This window comes from Zootoca vivipara, chromosome 12, assembly GCF_965207765.1.
Source record: "Zootoca vivipara chromosome 12, rZooViv2.hap1.1, whole genome shotgun sequence".
Classification (NCBI taxonomy): domain Eukaryota; kingdom Metazoa; phylum Chordata; class Lepidosauria; order Squamata; family Lacertidae; genus Zootoca; species Zootoca vivipara.
This window is the reverse complement of record NC_142595.1, coordinates 42837915-42856284: the sequence shown is the minus strand read 5'-3', so window position 1 is coordinate 42856284 and position 18370 is coordinate 42837915. Positions and strand designations below refer to the sequence as shown.

The 18370-nt window shown below is 43.5% G+C and overlaps 1 protein-coding gene across 1 annotated transcript; it reads left to right on the top strand.

The window, feature by feature from the left end:
* Window positions 1–9158: 9158 nt before the first annotated feature.
* LOC118078716 (vomeronasal type-2 receptor 26-like) lies at window positions 9159–15527 on the top strand. Its single transcript, XM_088655090.1, has 4 exons — window positions 9159–9980; window positions 11247–11474; window positions 12382–12508; window positions 14626–15527. The coding sequence occupies exons 1-4, from the start codon at window positions 9159–9161 to the stop codon at window positions 15525–15527; spliced, it is 2079 nt and encodes a 692-aa protein (XP_088511216.1).
* Window positions 15528–18370: the final 2843 nt, after the last annotated feature.

Sequence of the window (18370 nt, the reverse complement as noted above, 5' to 3'; positions counted from 1 at the left end):
GGACTACAAATGCAACCAGTTTCCATGAGAGAATTCTGTCTCTACACCCATTCACTTGTCCCCACATCATCCCTCGCTGAGTTCTGTGATGAACAGCACAGCCTGATTTAAAGGGCCGTACACTGTTGTATGGTGTGGGTCTCACACTATGCAGACTAAAATGTTCATGATCAGACTGGCAGAGCCCTCACTGTCTTAAGCTCCTTGTAAGAAGAGCAAAGAACATAGCAATAGCATCCTTCTGCCTTGTAGTTTTGCTGGTGGTTACTACAGCTCCCTTGAAACTTGAAGAAGTAGTAGTGTAATCATGACTAATTATTTAATTACAAGGGAGATAATCACCAATTTGGAAATGCACTTACTCTGAGACATCGCAGAAATAACAGTGTTTATCACATCTACTTCTAGTCCACCTAAATTGGATGACAAGAGATACAGAGCCTTATAATGAATGACTTTTAAAAAAAAAGCCTTCAGAATAATGAGAAGCTAAGAAGAAGTACCACAAAAGAAGTCTGCATTTGCCTTAAAAGTTACCAGTTTATTTACTTTTAATTTATATACCACTTAAATGCCCAAATGGCTTCCAAGTGGTTTAAAACTTTAAAATCAATTCATAATAATACTACAGAGCAACATTAGAACATTCTTAATTAAAGCATACAATAACATGAACAATTAAAAGCATGGTAATTAAAACAGTTTTAAAACATTTAAAACCGTTCATTCACAAATTCAATTCAGGGGAGTGCTTGCCTAACAATATATATTACTTAGGCCCATATATTTTTGTGGTTCCACTTTGAGCAGGACTAAGATGAATATCACCCAAAGAATGTGGAAATCCCAAAATCCGACTTAAGATTTTTTATGTATGCCACAGTGGCGGCTAGGATTCTTATCACCCAGAAATGGAAAACAAATGAAATACCATCTATTAGTGAGTGGCAATCGAAGGTCTTAGAATTTATGGAATTAGCCAAATTAACACACAGAGTACGCAATTCAGATGATGCGAAGTTCCAAGCTGAATGGAGTAAATTCATAGAATATGCTAAGGGCAATTACATGGGTATGAGAGCATTAGGGGTAGTAACATAACCTCTACAATGTTACGAATCTGATGTAAATAGAAAATAGGAATTAGGAGTGACAGAATTTACCACCTATGGGAAGGAAGGAAGTCAAATAGTTTGGATCACATGTAATTTGAATGACTGTTAATATGTTTATGAAAAATGAATAAAAAAATATTTTCAAAAAAAAAAAGAATGTGGAAATCATAAGCCTTGCATAAACCAGACTTTTTAAGAAAGCTGTTTTCCATATTGCTTTTCGTGGAAGCTGAAATGTTTATATACTCTGAATAATATTTATGGCAATTCAAATATAATTTAAGAAAGGATTTAAAAACATACTCGTAAGCATAGAAATTGAATACCAAAAGTTTTCAGCATTCGGTACATTACATATTTATCATGTTTGCATTATTGCATTTCTATCCCTCTTTTCCTGTAAGAAGCTCAAGGTGGCTTACATCATTCTCCTGCTTCCCATTTTATTCTCACAGCAACCCAGGGCGGGTTGTACATAAGACTGAGCAGTAATGACTGGATTATCATGACATAGGCTGGATCTAGACACATCCAAGAAGCATTTCTGGAAAATGCGTTGTAAACATTGTGTGAGAAAATAGAATTGCACAGCGCCATATGGTGCCATACTGGTTCTATAAGTATACATACTCATAGTGAGTCAATTTTCAAAAATGAAACCTATACAGAAAGTCCATGTCTTATAGAGTAGTTTGGATAGTGTGAGAACCATATAACACCTTGATGTCAGGTAGCAGAGGAACCAACCCCCATGGCAGGGGGTTTTAAGTATAGGAACAATTATGGCCAGTCCCCAATCTTTAGGAATTTGAGCTGTCATATCTATATATGAAAATAGATTTGCGAGAACCAGGGCCCACCAATTTATTTGCACTTTCAAAAGTTCAACAACAATGAAATCGTCTTGGTTATTCCAGCAGCGTATTAAAACTCACCGAGGTGGAGACTCAGAAAAGGGCAAAACTTACCTAAGGAAAAGGGGATAGTTTGTGTCCTAGAGTCACACAGGAAGGACAGTATGGTGAAAACCTAGAGTGCCACAAGTTTGCCAGGGTGATATGGCAGACTGATACAGTGGGGATCTGAGTTGAGGGAGTCCCTGTTCTGTAGGCAAGAGGTTGTTCATTCAAATAGCCCTGAGTGTTTGTGAGATCAGGCCACGAAAGCTGGAATTAGACTCTCTTTCCTGAGAAGCCCAGAATTGAGGGGTTTATTTTAAGGCGTAAGGAATTGAGTGGGGATTGCTTTACCCCTGCACCCTTTCGTCTCATAATCTATTGGCAACGTCGGCGAGGGGGTTCGTCGCAGGGTCATCTTAAATAATGGTGCTGGATACTTTGTTAGGGTCGTCCAGAGATATCTATTTGTTTTTGTAATAAATAGACCTTTTTTAATTATCAGGGACGCGGGTGGTGCTGTGGTCTAAACCACAGAGCCTAGGGCTTGCTGATCAGAAGGTTGGTGGTTCGAATTCCTGTGACAGGGTGAGCAGGGCCGGCTCTAGGTAGACCCCCGGTGGCCCGCCAGGAAGGCGCCGCGAGCTGCGCCCGCCCGGTCCGCCGGTTCGACAACCGTGCTGTGCCTGCCCACCCGCCGCCACGGCGCGCAGCAGCGCCTGTGGCAGCCGCGCTGCGCCCGCCCACCCGCCCACCGCGCTGGGAAACTGGCTGGCTTAAGACGGCCCTGAGGCTGAGCTCCTGTTGCTTGGTCCCTGCTCCTGCCAACCTAGCAGTTCGAAAGCACGTCAAAATGCAAGTAGATAAATAGGAACCGCTACAGCGGGAAGGTAAATGGTGTTTCCGTGCGCTGCTCTGGTTTGCCAGAAGCGGCTCTGTCATGCTGGCCACATGAACTGGAAGCTGTCTGCAGACAAATGCCAGCTCCCTCAGCCAGTAAAGCGAGATGAGCACCGCAACCCCAGAATCGTCCGCAACTGGACTTAACGGTCAGGGGTCCCTTTACCTTTACCTTTACTGTGTTATCAAACTGGGTACCTGGACTCCTGACACTACCCAGTCCTTTTTTCTATATAAAAAAAGAATGCTTAGGGGTACTTTCATTTTGACTCAAGAAAATCACCATTTTATCGTTTAAATCAGGGAAAATAAATACAGTAAATGGACAAAAGTATGAAGATTCATAAAATGTTTAGGGGTTTGTATATCCCTGCGTACCAGCAGAAAAAAGCACTGCCCCTACCTACTGTGTTTCTCCAAAAATAAGACCCCGTCTTATATTTTTTTTCCCTCAAAAAAAAACACGGTGGCTTATTTTCAGGGGATGTCTTTATTATTATTATTATTAAGTATGGTACAGTTTAACCTACAAGGTTAAACCGCCTATCACCTATTTTCGGGATATGGCTTATTTTCGGGGTATGGCTTATTTTCGGAGAAACACGGTAAATAGTTGCCAATGTAGTTCCCTTGTTCCTGATGTAGATATTCACTTATTCTACCCTGGTGGGTGGTGGGGACTCTATTTTGTGGTTCGCCTCAGATTATGATTTCAGGGTCCGGGTAGGTTTACATGGGGAGAGGCGGACCTTGAGGTATTGTAGTCCTGAGCCATTTAAGACTATATAAGTAAAAAAACCAGCACTTCAAATTGGGCCCAGAACCCAATTTGCAGTCAGTACAATTGGGCCAGGATTGGTTAATTGATTAATGCTTCACTGCATGGGGGGGTAGTATCCCCCTTGAAGGCGGCAATGGTATACCCCTTCATTAAGAATCATGGAATTGTACAGTTGGAAGGGACCTTCAGGGTCATCCAGTCCAACCCCCTGCAATGGAGGAATCTCAACTATAGAATCCATGACAGATGGCCATCCAGCCTCTGCTTAAAAACCTCCAAGGAAGGAGAGTCCACAACCTCCCAAGGAAACCACTGCCTTCAGATGTCTTCCAATGGTTGTATCATTACTTATCTCTTTGACATCTGGTGGGAGGGCGTTCCACAAGGTGGCTACCACTACTGAGAAGATCCTTTGCCTGGTTCCCTGTAACCTCACTTCTCGAAGAGAGGGAACCGCCAGAAGACCCTTGGAATTAGATCTCCTTCTAGATATATAAATCAAGATATTTCTATGCAAATCTGTTTTCTCTTTTTTAAAAGTGATACATTTCCTCTTAGCCCTTCAATGTTCCTTTCAGTGGTTCTGCTACCAACTATGCCACCAAAATGGCAAAAATAAATAAATGCAGAACTAAGAACATTAAAAAGCCTTGTTAGATGAGGTGAACTGCCCATCTGGTTCTGCCTTCTGTTCTTGAAATGACTAGCCAGAAGCCTGTGGGAAGCCTGCAAGCAGGAAATGAGCGCCACAAATCTTTGCCTGTGATTCACAGCAACTGTCATTCAGAGGGATACGGCCTCTGAGGCCAAACCTGTGCTGTGCATCTAAAGCAGTACTACACCACTCGAGAGCCAGTGTGGTGTAGTGGTTGAGAGCGGTAGACTCGTAATCTGGTGAACTGGGTTTGTGTCTCCGCTCCTCCACATGCAGCTGCTGGGTGACTATGGGCTAGTCACACTTCTCTGAAGTCGTTCAGCCCCACCCACCTCACAGGGTGTCTGTTGAGGGGGAGGAAGGGATAGGGTTGCCAGACTCAATAGACGACAGGACTTCTGTGCCTTTAATTGCCCTGCTCTCTTTTGAGTCTGGAAACCTTAAAGAGAAACCAGCAGGCCCTTTGTTTAATTTCCAAGCTGGAACGTGTCCAGAGGAGGGCAACCAAAATGGTCAAAGGCCTGGAAACGATGCCTTCTGAGGAACGGCTTAGGGAGCTGGGTATGTTTAGCCTGGAGAAGAGAACGTTAAGGGGTGATATGATAGCCATGTTCAAATATATCAAAGGATGTCATATAGAGGAGGGAGAAAGGTTGTTTTCTGCTGCTCCATAGAAGCGGACATGGAGCAATGGATTCAAACTACAAGAAAGAAGATTCCACCTAAACATTAGGAAGAACTTCCTTACAGTAAGAGCTGTTCGGCAGTGGAATTTGCTTCCAAGGAGTATGGTGGAGTCGCCCTCTTTGGAGGTCTTTAAGCGGAGGCTTGACAGGCATATGTCAGGAATGCTTTGATGGTGTTTCCTACTTGGCAGGGGGTTGGACTGGATGGCCCTTGTGGTCTCTTCCAACTCTATGATTCTATGATTCTAGGGTGAGCTATTACCACCCCTGTAATTATCCAAATCATTGTCATTTATTTGCCTGGACAAAGTTCCAGACGGCTCTAAAAGAAAAAGAAAAAAAGCAAGAAACAATTTTATTATTTATACCCCATCCACCTGGCTTACAGCACATTAAAAATTGTCTGAAAACAAGTCTGAAATTGTTATATAAACCCCCAGCAGTGCCAATTGGGGCTATGGTTCCAGGGACTAAATTTGGCAGAGCTCTGTCTTTCTGAACTGGGCAGTTTCTCCTTTAAGTAGCACTGGTCATGCTTCAGATAAGTGTCACTAGATTGGTATCCAATGTGTACTTCTGTTCTCCAGTTGATGCTCAAAGTAAAGCACATATGTGTCATTTTAATACATGTATTGGCAGAATCAGCTGTCCTCCGAGCCATGTAATTTCAACCCAGGGTGTTGCTGTCCGGAGAGACAGACAGGAGCCTTTACCAACAGGAAGCTGAGGTTCTGCAATGTTGCTGTTGTTGTTGCTGCTGCTGCTGCTATCTCAGATGGTGCAAAAAGGACACCCTGTGACGTGCACCGGAAACAATCCCATTCATGTCCCATCGGAGTGGTACCAACCTGGCGAAATCCTCATCGGTGGGATTGCCTCTCACATCGTTTACATTTTGCCCAACGTGTCCTTCAAGCAGCACCCTTCTAAAGACTGGGTTTATTTTCCATTGTAAGAAATATTATTATTATTATTATTATTATTATTATTATTATTATTATTATTATTACTACTACTACTACTACTACTACTATCATTATTAAAAATAAGGATATGGAATAAAAAAACATGAATAAATTAACAAGTCTCAAAAGAGAAGAAAACAGATATTCAGGACTGAAATCAAAAAGCAGGATTCCATACCAAATCAGTGGTGGGACCAGAAAAGTACTGTATTTTTCCATGTATAACACTCCCCCATGTATAATACGCCTCCTATTTTGGGTGACACAAATTTAAGAAAATGGGGGGGTGGCTCAGAGTTGTTGAGCTTTTGGGGGGGCATGCCGAAAATCACTAACCCGCAACCAATCATCCGTCCGTCTCCATGCACTATCTGTGTATAAGACAAGCCCCGTTTTTTAACATTATTTTACAGTAAAAAAAAACCTTGTCTTTTACATGGAAAAGTACGGTATATTTCTAGGTGTGTGAGTGTGTGTGCCCCCCCCATATTAAGATTTCTGAAAGAAAAAAATATTAGTATGTGTTAGTGACAGCAGCCCAGCAATAGAGGGAGGCAACTGGGAGGGCGAGTTCCTTGTTTGTTTGTTTGTTTGTTTGTTTGTTTGTTTGTTTGTTTGTTTGTTTGTTTGTTTGTTTGGAGAGGGGAACACTTCCCCAGCCTGCCTTACCTCTGCTGCCACCTACGTACCAAATTCAAATAGAGCACATTGAAGTTCTGAGTAATGCAAGAGGGTTTACGTTGTGCTGAACCTTATCGCGACACTAAATTTTTAAAAGACTAGATTTTTCCATGAAACTGTTCTCTGGGTGTCTACCTCCTCTAGTTCTTATCACATCTGTATGCTTAACACAGTGTCCCAAAGTTTGGTTATCCATTCTCTCGGGGATGATGTTCTCATTTTCTTCTGGTCCTCGCAGATGATCATAGCGGTCAAAAGATGTGGTAATAGAACCTAATCTTCTATTAGTGCAAGATCTTTATTATATCCAAATAACAAAGTTAGAGGGTCCATTGGTAAGATATAACTTGTTATTACTTTAATGTGATTGTATACCCCCCCCCAAAAAAAATCTGATTTTAGGATACATCCAGAATATGCTACAAGCTGGCATTTGCTTCTTTGCACCTCCTATAGGCATCACTCACTATATATGGTCATGACTTGATAGTGTTAAGAACAATAACTTATAAAAGCTTTCCTTAAGGATTATACTGACTGTCACTGGGTGGGGTTTGAGAGAAAATGAGATATCTGCAGCTCTGGGGAATGTTTTGAGGAATTCATATATATATTTTTCTCCCCCTGCCCACAAACCAGGCTAGGTTGGGGCTATCCCCATTTCCAGTTGGGGTTTCAAAAAAAATGCATGGAATATCAGTAACCACTCCTTTGATTATTTAGTCAGTAGAAGGTGCCTTACAACAGGGCTGTCTTAAGCACCTCTGGCGCCCTGGCGCCATGGTGCGACGGATCCCTCCGGCGCCACCCTGCCCTGTTTCCCAGCGCGGCGGGCGGGCTCAGCACGCAGCGCTGCTGCCGAGGGCGCTGCTGCGCGACGGGCGGGTGGGCTCAGAATGCAGCACTGCTGCTGAGGGCGCGGTGGAGCGGCGGGCGGGCAGGCCAGCGCCATGGCGCCCTGCGCCACCCAGCCTGGCCGTAGGGCCAGCCCTGCCTTACAATAACAGAAAATTGCAATGCTGTTAAGACTGGAGATGTTAAGGAGTGGAGTTTTGAATCCAACACATGTTTTAGGATTCTTCCCGTTTAGGGGTACAGCCTTGGCAAATCTCAAAATAAGGAGCAGGAGGCAGGGACATTTATTTTTTAAGCAAACCCCACTATAAATAAGATTTGGACTAAAGACAGGACAGTTTCTTACTGCACAAAAGCACACTGTACGACACACACTATGCAACTATTTGGAGCAGGAGCAGGAGATGACCACTGCCCCTTTCCCTCATTTTCAATGTTGCTCCTCTTTAGGTTCAGGCATCTGAATCTCTTACACAGCCTTCCCCAACCTGGTGCCCTCCAGACTACAACACCTGCCATCCTGGTCAATTGACCATACTATGTGAGGCTGATGGGAGTTGTAGTCCAAAACATCCAGAGGGCATCAAGCTGGCAAAGGGTGTTTTAGAGGCACAACGAACCATTTCCGTGAATTCTTGAATGGCTTTATTTATAGAGTGGTGACAAAGTTCTACCAGCACATCCTGGCCATGGTTTTTGCTGTAGAAGAGATCAATGAAAATCCCAGCATCTTGCTTAATGTCACTCTTGGATTCCACATCTATGACAGCAATTCCATTGCAAGCATTATCTACCGGGCCACATTGGACCTGCTCTTCAATTCACTCCAGTTCTTCCCGAACTATAATTGTGGCATCCAGAGAAAACTAGTGGGCGTCATCGGAGGACTTAGCTCTGCTACGACCGCACACATGGCAAAGGTCTTGAGCCTTTACAAGGTTCCCCAGGTAGGGCATTGGGCTGTGGGGATTTCCTCTTATCTCACACCCTTCCCTTTTCTTTCTGCTGGCATGTTCATTAATTAGAAGCAGGGGGAAGAATAATGTTGGGTGGGGTTTGAGAGAAAAGATGTGCAGAGAGGTACAAAATGGAGCTTTGAGCATATGGCTCTTTATAAAGGGGATCTCAAGGGTGCCTGTTTAATATCCATATTCATCCCAGAAAACTGTCTTGCCTGCTTTATCTGACAGAGGTTCATGGCAAAGTGAAATTTGCTGCCCTGATATTAACTTAGGCTGCAGTATGCATGCTTACTCAAGAGTACAGATAAGGGATAATAATAATTCCAGCGTTTTATGCTTTCTGCTCTGCAACTCCTGGAACAATGTGGGAGTCAGAACATGGTAAGCTCCTCATTCCCGCCATCACATGTCTTTTCCTGGTGGTTTTTGTTCTTTTGTAAACCTTGGAGTCTCTCCAAGCCTGCTAATATCTCCTTCCTTGGCATCGCCAAAATAGAGCCTCCGCCAGAGCAATAAGAGTAAATAAATAATCAAAAGTTTAATATGTGATGAGGTGCTTCTTCTATTTCACCTCTGAAATTTCTGCCCACTCTGCCCAGCTGTCATATGGCTCATTTGAACCAGGAGTGAGTGGCGAATCTCATTTTCCTTCCTTTTACCACATGGTTCCCAATGAAGCACTTCAATATCGAGGAATTGCCCACCTGCTTTTGCATTTTGGGTGGAGATGGGTAGGTCTCATCACGATAGATGATGACAGTGGAGAACATTTCTTGGGTGCTTTGGAACCCATTCTTTCCCATTTGAGAATCTGTCTGGCCTTCACAGAAAGAATTCAAAAGAATATGAGGATGGCCAGCATACAAGAAATTTTCGATTACCTTCTTAATGATATCCCACTTTTCATGAAAAGCAAAGCCAATGCTATTATTGTATATGGAGAATCTGCAACCCTGCGGGGGGTGGCAGCTATTGTGTGGATGACAATGGAGTTGATTCCTCTAATACTTCTTGGTTCTGTAGAGAAGTATTCTGCAGGAAAGGTGTGGATTACAACAGCCCAAATCGATTTCACATTTGATCCTTTCCAAAGGGTTATTGATATGCAAATGTTCGACGGTTCGATCTCCTTCACAATTCACTCGATGGAACTTCAAGGCTTCCAAGAATTTGTTCAGGGTGCAAACCCTTATTATGCAAACGGAAATGGTTTTATCAAGGATTTATGGGAACAAGCATTTATTTGCTCTGTTTCAAACGCTATTGAGCCACCAAACATCATTGGCACATGTACCGGAGAAGAGAGTCTGGAGAATCTCTCTGCACCTTATTTTGAAATGAGCATGACGGGCCACAGCTACAGTATCTACAATGCAGTTTATGCCCTGGCACATGCCATACATAATATGTACAGATCTAGATCCAGTCACAGAGCAATGAAATATGAAGGTAGCCTGACACATCTAAATATGGAACCCTGGAAGGTAATGTCTCCCCAGTGTCCCTGTATGTCATGCGGTGTGGTGTGAAATGTTCAGTTTAGGGATGGGAGAATCCATCAATTTCACCTTTTCTCAGATACACATTTTTCCAATCTTAAGTTCCATTCACCATCAATTTGCAATAATAAAAAAGTCTTCATGAAAGTTCACCCGCATTTTAGCATGCATCCCCCCCTTTTTTTTGCAAATCGGGTACTCCCTTAAAGAGGGCATGTGTTGAGGTCCAACCTTGCAACCAGACCCTGTGTTGTGGGTGGGAACGTTTGGATGGCCACAACACCCTATTGGAGGTCACTCGATCCTGGGTGCAATCTGACCAATGGGATGCCAGTTAAATCGATTGAGGGACCTCTATATAAGCCCATGCACGTGTCGATGAGCTTTCTCTTTTGGGCTCTGTGCATCGGAACACCCGCCCACCTCTGCCTATATTTAGGGCTTGCACACGCTTGACCTTGCTATGCCGTCGTGTGTTGTCTGTCGCTGGGACAGGGGAACGGCAGGAATTTTCCCCACTTTGCTGATTGGCTGGTGCCATTTGGGTTTCTCCTGCCGCGTAGCAAATCGTCACAACTTGTAAGGTTGTGGATAGGCTCTGGTTCAGGTGATAGGGGTGGCACAGCGCTCTGGCCATCCCTATGCAATGGGTATTCCACTAAAGGAATCCACGGACTCATTGGTTGGTCTTCCCTGTGAGGGGTTGTGCCTGGAGCCAGAGTCCAGGTGACATCTGGGTGGAGGACTAGCAGGGCTCCTGCTTTCCACTGTCCCAGGTGTTCACCAGAGGCTGACCTATGGTTGGTGCCCAGGGTCAGCTCTTGTGGCTTAAAACTTGTGGCTTAAATTCTGCCAAAAACCATACCAAAAATTTGAGTCTTATCTGAATTTATTTGGGGGGGGGGTTAAAAGGTCTGCACACACAAATGATTTCCCCTGACAGAATGCATTCTGTATATAATGTACACTAATATATTTATTTTTGCACATACTTTCCCCTAATGTACACACATTTTGGGAGGAACCTGATTGCAAAATTCAAGGAAGAGCAAATTTAGAAGAAAAGCTGTGTTTCGAATTACATGTTATTTTAGGAAGTGTGATTTGGGGAGATTCGCATTAAAATCCAAATTAAACTGAATCCCCCATCCCTATGACTAGCATGCCATGTTACAAAATTATCAGGGGGGGGGGATATATCACAGTGTGTATTCCAAGACTTAAAGGGTTCTTCAATTCTTTCATGTGAAGCTCCACTCATTTCTTCAAAGAATCTCATTCAACAACAGTGCTGGAGATGAAATTAGATTTAATGAATGTGGAGAATTAGAAGCTGGTTTTGATGTTACCAACTTGGTCACTTTCCCAAATAACTCCTACGTCAGGATCAAAGTAGGAAGTCTGGATCCTCAGGCTCCTCCAGAGAAAGTGTTCATCATTCATGAGGAAAAAATCCAGTGGCATGGAGAATTCACCAAGGTAAGAAAATTAGAGACACACCCTCTCTAATATGAAAAGAAAGGTTATGCACTAGCAGCACAATCTTTGTATCTATTCAGGTTTAAGTCCAAATTCAACGGGGCTCATTCTCAGGTCAGTGAGTAGAGGATTGCAGCGTAAAATGGGTGGACAACAGATTTAAAGTGGGTGAAATGAAGCATGTATTCATCCTTTGCCAGGTAAATATTTTTTTAAAAAAAATTAAGCAGTTGTGGTGGCAACTAGCAATGATGATCATGAAGAGAACAACAAGGTAATAACAATTAGAAATAATAATTAGGAGGTTTAAAAGAGCAGGGTGAGGCTGCTTGCAAAAGGGTTTCAAACATTCCTGTGTTGTACTTCATAGTCCTGACAAACAGCATCAGCATCTGATATCGCTATGATGTTAGGTGATTGACAGGTGGACAGTCGCACCCAAATTTGATGGACAGATGGACAGTCACACTGTCCCATTTGAGAAATAACCATTTGACCTGTCATTGACCTCTCTCACCACCAAAGGAATACAAGTGAATAGTAAACAGAACCTACACAAGCGATGCTGATACAAAACCCCACACATACACTAAGCTGAATAGAAGCATTGCCACCCCACCCCACCCACCATTCCCCCCTCCACCTCTTTCCCTCCTTTCTTCCTAATGTACCACTAATGTCTCAACAAATGAAACTGATCTGTAGAAAATGTAACTTGAAAAAAGAGACATTGCAAATACTTCTGTAAACAAAAAAATCTTTAATACTTCTGTAAATACTTCTGTAAACAAAAAAATCTTTAATAAAAAATACATTGTGGTTGTGGTTGTTGTTTAAAAAAACACAACTGTATGCCAGCTTGAAAACAAAATACCATTTTCCTCAGTTTTCTGTTGTTTATGGACAGCTGCCCCCCGTCTCTGTGTGCAATGACTGCTGCCAGCCTGGTTATCAGAAGATCACAAAGGAAGGTGCACCATCTTGCTGCTACGACTGTTCTCCATGCGAAGAAGGGGAAATTTCAGCTCTGGATGGTAAGTGGCAAAGAACACGGTATTCTTAAGCAAATGAGTGAGTGAGAACCAATGAAAAGTGAGAACCAAAGATGTCCGGAAAACTGAGAGGCACTCAAATCTCACATCTGCATAGAGGGAGCCACCGTTCCTCAACCCCAGAACTCCAGCCTGTCAAATCATAACCATCATTGTGAGAAGACATGTGGTCTAAGCCACAGAGCCTAGGGCTTGCCGATCAGGAGGATGGCGGTTCGAATCCCTGCGACGGGGTGAGCTCCCGCTGTTCGGTCCCAGCTCCTGCCCACCTAGCAGTTTGAAAGCACGTCAAAGTAGATAAATAGGGACCGCTACAGTGGGAAGGTAACCGGCGTTTCCGTGTGCTGCTCTGGTTCTCCAGAAGCGGCTTAGTCATGCTGGCCACATGACCCGGAAGCTGTCTGCGGACAAACACCGGCTCCTCGGCCTATAGAGCAAGATGAGCGTCGTAACCCCAGAGCCGTCCACAACTGGACCTAACAGTCAGGGGTACCTTTACCTTTTTTAAGGCAGGGATGGGGGACCTGTGGCCCTTCTTGGCCACTCAACCAGGTTCCCGGATGAGCAAATGGGTGGGGAAAAGGCTAGCAGCACAGCCAATGGTCAGGGGTGAGGGGTGTTGTAGTCCAGCAACACCTCAAGGGGCAGTGCAGACCAAGTTCAGCCTTAAGATCTTCCAAGGAAACCATGGCTGGCTATTCCACAATCAGCTTGGTGGGTGGGGCTTAGTGTCCTCTTTTGCCACTAGAGGTGAAGAGGGAAGTGCTGTGTGCCCTTCCAGGCAGCACCGGTTTGCGTGAGATCTCACCCCAAGTAGATGCAATCTGGCCCAAAATCAGCACCAATGGCAGCGAGGCAAGTGGGGCACCCATAGAAGTGCCACCTGGGGGGTCTTCTACCACCAGATGCAGCACCCTCACCCTGCCAACTCTGCTTGGTGGCAACACAGAAGTGGACTTTCTTGATGGTAGCACCCACCCTTGTACCCTCCCCTGGGTGGTTTTTTGAGAGGCAGCTACAGTAACCAGCTTTAAATGCCTCTTTAAAAGCATATATGCTTACATAGGCTTTCCTGGAGTCAGATTCCTTCTTTTCAAACTCTTTTTTTAAAATCTAAGGTAAATAGTTGCTTTCTGTTTTCATTTAAGAAGTTTTATTAGATTGTTGTTGTATTTTAATATGACTTGATTCCTCCTCATCCCGATTATATTTCATGTAAACCACTTTGAGATTTCTTTCCATGTGGATTTTCTAAATCAATCAATGTAAGCACACCACTGGCAAATGGATAGTTTCTTCTGGCATGGGCTTAACCTGCTGGATTTAACAAGTTATCTATCAAGTTAGCAAGCATGAATAAAATATGAGGAAGTTAAAGGGATAAAGAAAGAAGAAAGTGGAAAAATTGAAAATTGTTTATAGACTATATTAAGTGCCAGGTGGAAAAGCCCAATCTCTTTCCAGAATATTAAAGGCCCAAATAAATGAGAGACAGAAAAGAGGAAAAAGAAAAGAAAAAGAAATGAAATGAAATGAAAGTTTAAGAAAGAATCAAGTAGGACCAAAAGTAACAACAAACCAAAAAAATAGTTATAGTGTGCAGACGAAAATAGAAAATCTATTGCATAGTGTAGTGAAGGCTGAGAAGTAGTGGGAGAGACAGTATTGGGAGGGGGGAGGTAAATAAAGATTCAGACAATGTATTTATAATATGTATTGGAGTTTTATTTATCCATCAATGTTACATATTGTTTTGTTTTTATGTAATGTAAATTTTGAAAATCAATAAAGTTTATTTAAAATAAAATAAAATAAAATAAAATATAATAAAATATAATATAATAAAATATAATAATAATAATAATAATAATAATAATAATAATAATAATAATAATAATAAAGTTAGCAAGCATGAGTTTGGTAATTGCTCCCTTCTAGCACCTTCTGGCACTTACAGGGAAATGCAGGAATCCCCACCCTATTCCCAGTCACCCTACAGCTATGCTTGTAGCAACCAGGGAAGTCCCTCCCTGGTCACTTCTACAAATATGTAAATATATGAATTGTCACTGAGACTTTTCAACTCCTTCTTTTCCCAGACACGGACTCCTGTTTCCAGTGCCCTGAAGATCAGCATCCAAACAAGGCTCAAAATCAATGCATCCCTAAGGTTGTAAGTTTCCTCTCTTACGAAGAACCTTTGGGGATCAGCATGGCTTTGTTTGCCATCTCTTTTTCCCTGGTAACTTCCTTAGTGTTGGGAACTTTCATTAAACACCAGGACACGCCCATTGTCAAAGCCAATAACCGGAGCCTCAGCTACATTCTCCTCGTCTCCCTCCTGCTCTGTTTCCTCTGCCCACTGCTGTTCATTGGCCAACCTGGGAAAGTGACTTGCATGCTCAGGCAAACATCGTTCAGCATCACCTTCTCTGTGGCTGTTTCTTCTGTCTTGGCCAAAACCATGACAGTGCTTCTGGCCTTCTTGGCCACTCAACCAGGTTCCCAGATGAGCAAATGGGTGGGGAAAAGGCTAGCAACTTCTATTGTTCTTTGTTGCTCCCTTGTTCAAGTTGGCATTTCGACAGCATGGCTGGGATCGGCTCCCCCCTTCCCAGATTTTGACATGCACTCATTGGCAGGTGAGGTCATAGTGGAATGTAATGAAGGCTATGCCACCTTCTTCTACTGTCTACTGGCCTTTATGGGTTTGCTAGCTGTCATCAGCTTTACTTTGGCTTTCCTAGCCAGGAAGCTTCCAGACGCCTTCAACGAAGCCAAGTTCATCACCTTCAGCATGTTGGTTTTCTGCAGTGTTTGGGTATCCTTTGTTCCAACCTACCTGACCACGAAGGGGAAATACATGGTGGCAGTAGAGATCTTCTCCATTTTGGCCTCTGGGGCTGGACTGCTGAGCTGTATCTTTTTCCCCAAATGCTTTGTCATTATGATGAGGCCTGAGCTGAACAACAGAGGACAGCTAATAAAGAGAAAGAAATAACTGACCTGAAGTGCCACCTGTCTCTTCTCAGGTCCTCACACAGAAAGAAGCATGATGAAAAACACTGCAGTTAGGCACAGCACCAAGAGAAGGTGTCCCAGACTAGTGCCCTTATTAGGCAGTCTGTGGTGACTGTCCTCCTCTGGGTACTACCAGAAGGTTCCACTTTTTAGCAAACTAGGGCAGACCAAGGGAGTCAATGGTGCCCTCTCGAATTCGGAATTTTCAGTTTATTGTCAGCTAACCTTCATAAGCTAACTTGAAAGCACAATGGAGGAGGGTCATATTCCCTCATTTCCTCTCCTTCTTGGGGGCCTCTCATCAGTGGTGAGCAGGACTGGAGTCAAAATTGGATGGAAATTTGCCCAAATCTACACTACCAACACAGGTTGCCATATGTCTGGATTTTCCCGGACATCTCAGCGATTCCTGCCCAAATAGTTTATGACAGCTGAATCCCGGCTATGTCCGGGAAATTCCAGGTGTATGGCAACCCTAATAATTAACAAACAATTATTTTTACTTCCATCTTGTACTGAAGTGACTTCAAAGCAATCCATTACAATCTGTGGCACCCTAACAGGAGGGCTCCTCTAGAATATCTCTCTCTCTCTCACACTCACACACACACACACACACACACATTTGTAACTCTGTCCGTGCTTGGCTCCCTGGAACTTAAATACATGACCTTTAACACACCCTTTCAAACACCTGCATTTGGAGAGGATCCTTAACTTGGCATGGGGGGTGGGGGAGAAGACCTGAAATACAGGACAAAACTGCATAAATACAGGGCTTAGCATTTTACATTGCAATACCGGACAATCCTGTATTACACAGGACAGGTGGCAACCCTAGCTAAGATGGAACGGCTCTCAGCATTACCACCTCAACAGATCTTGCTTCTCAATTAGAGTCACAGCTTTGGATCCATTGTCTCCCAAGATAGATGGATGACAACAACAGGATCCAGCACTGATCAGGCATGTCTCTGCCTCCCCAGCTTCTCAGCCTGCTTTCTGCTCAGCTCACTCACAACATTGTTGTTGTTTAGTCATTTAGTCGTGTCCGACTCTTCGTGACCCCAGGGACCAGAGCACACCAGGCACTCCTGTCTTCCATTGCCTCCTGCAGTTTGGTCAGACAAATGTTGGTGGCTTCAAGAACACTGTCCAACCATCTCGTCCTCTGTCGTCCCCTTCTCCTTGTGCCCTCCATCTTTCCCAACATCAGGGTCTTTTCCAGGGAGTCTTCTCTTCTCATGAGGTGGCCAAAGTATTGGAGCCTCAGCTTCACGATCTGTCCTTCCAGTGAGCACTCAGGGCTGATTTCCATCAGAATGGATAGGTTTGATCTTCTTGCAGTTCATGGGACTCTCAAGAGTCTCCTCCAGCACCATAATTCAAAAGCATCAATTCCTCAGCGATCAGCCTTCTTTATGGTCCAGCTCTCACTTCCATACATCACTACTGGGAAAACCCATAGCTTTAACTATACTCACAACATACTCTCCTATAATTCTCTCCAGCTGGCAGTTAGGTGAGAGGGGGGAAAGCCCACCCATTTGCCCTATGGCACAGAGCAACCTCTTTAGTTATGCTGATGAAGGTACTTAAGTGGCCAGCAATGACAATTGCCTGGTTTAACAATAGAATCCTCTATCCGCTTTTAACCCTTACTAGATACCATACCCTAAGAATTCCAAGGAACTCAGGCTATCATGTGGACTGACTCCTCCAAACCTACAGCAATACTGTCTGAACCAAATCATACAAGACCTAAAGAATTTGTGTTAGAACCTGAGGTGGGAGAGGAATCTGGATCCTAACATAAAATAGAAAGTAGAAGAACAAGCAGAGAAACACTGACAGCCAGGTATTAAGGGGGGGGAGGACTTCCTCTTCATATGTACATTTATGAATCTCATCTGAAGTCCAACAAGGTCTCAAGTCGAATCTCAGGTCTCAAAGCACTTAAATTGATGCAGTCCCAAAGCATGGCTGTAGTGAAATAGGCAGGTTCTAGGTGCCTTTGCCTTCTGCAGACTTCCCTGCTGGAGTCTTATGGTGGGGCTTCTGTTAAGGCTTATTATCTTCCTCTTAAGCAGCCCTGTTTATTATTCTTGCCACTGTTGGTAATTTTTTCTCCTGCGCTTCCTTCCAAAGTAGCCCAGGGCAGCAAACAACACAGAGATAAAACAACACAGATTTTAAACAAAATAAAAAATTCCTTCCAGTAGCACCTTAGAGACCAACTAAGTTTGTGAAGATATCAGTCTGTACCTGTGCAAGTTTCTTGGTGAGGTTGATGGACTTCCATTTCATGCTCAATGTGGTGCCTTCCATAGTTCTAGTTACAGGTAGGTAGCCATGTTGGTCTGCCATAGTCGAAACAAAATTTAAAAAATCCTTCCAGTAGCACCTTAGAGACCAACTAAGTTTGTCGAAACAAAATTTAAAAAATAAAATAAAATAAATTTTATTTTGTTTTGACTATGGCAGACCAACAGGGCTACCTACCTGTAAACAGATTTTAAAATATACAAATTAAAGCATGTAAAAGCAGTCGCATGTCCTTGCGACGAAACTCCAGCGCTGTCAATAAATTATGAGACGAAGGGGGTCCAGGGGATGGAGCAATCCCCCACTCCACTCCTTTCGCCTTAAAATAAACCCCTCACTACTTCTGGGCTTCTTAGTAATGAGAGTCTAATTCTAGCTTTCGTGGCCTGATCTCATAAAAACTCAGGGCTCCTTAAATGAACAACCTCTTTCCTACAGTAAAGGGGGGCCCCTCAGCCAGGATCCCAACTGTATCAGTTTGCCTTTTCATCTTGGCAA

Excerpts from the sequence above, each read along its gene's own strand:
- LOC118078716 (XM_088655090.1), top strand. The coding sequence starts at position 9,159 with ATGGTTCCCAATGAAGCACTTCAATATCGAGGAATTGCCCACCTGCTT. Across the intron at positions 9,981-11,246 it reads TAAATATGGAACCCTGGAAG|CTCCACTCATTTCTTCAAAG; the intron begins GTAATGTCTCCC and ends TTTCATGTGAAG. Across the intron at positions 12,509-14,625 it reads GGAAATTTCAGCTCTGGATG|ACACGGACTCCTGTTTCCAG; the intron begins GTAAGTGGCAAA and ends TTCTTTTCCCAG.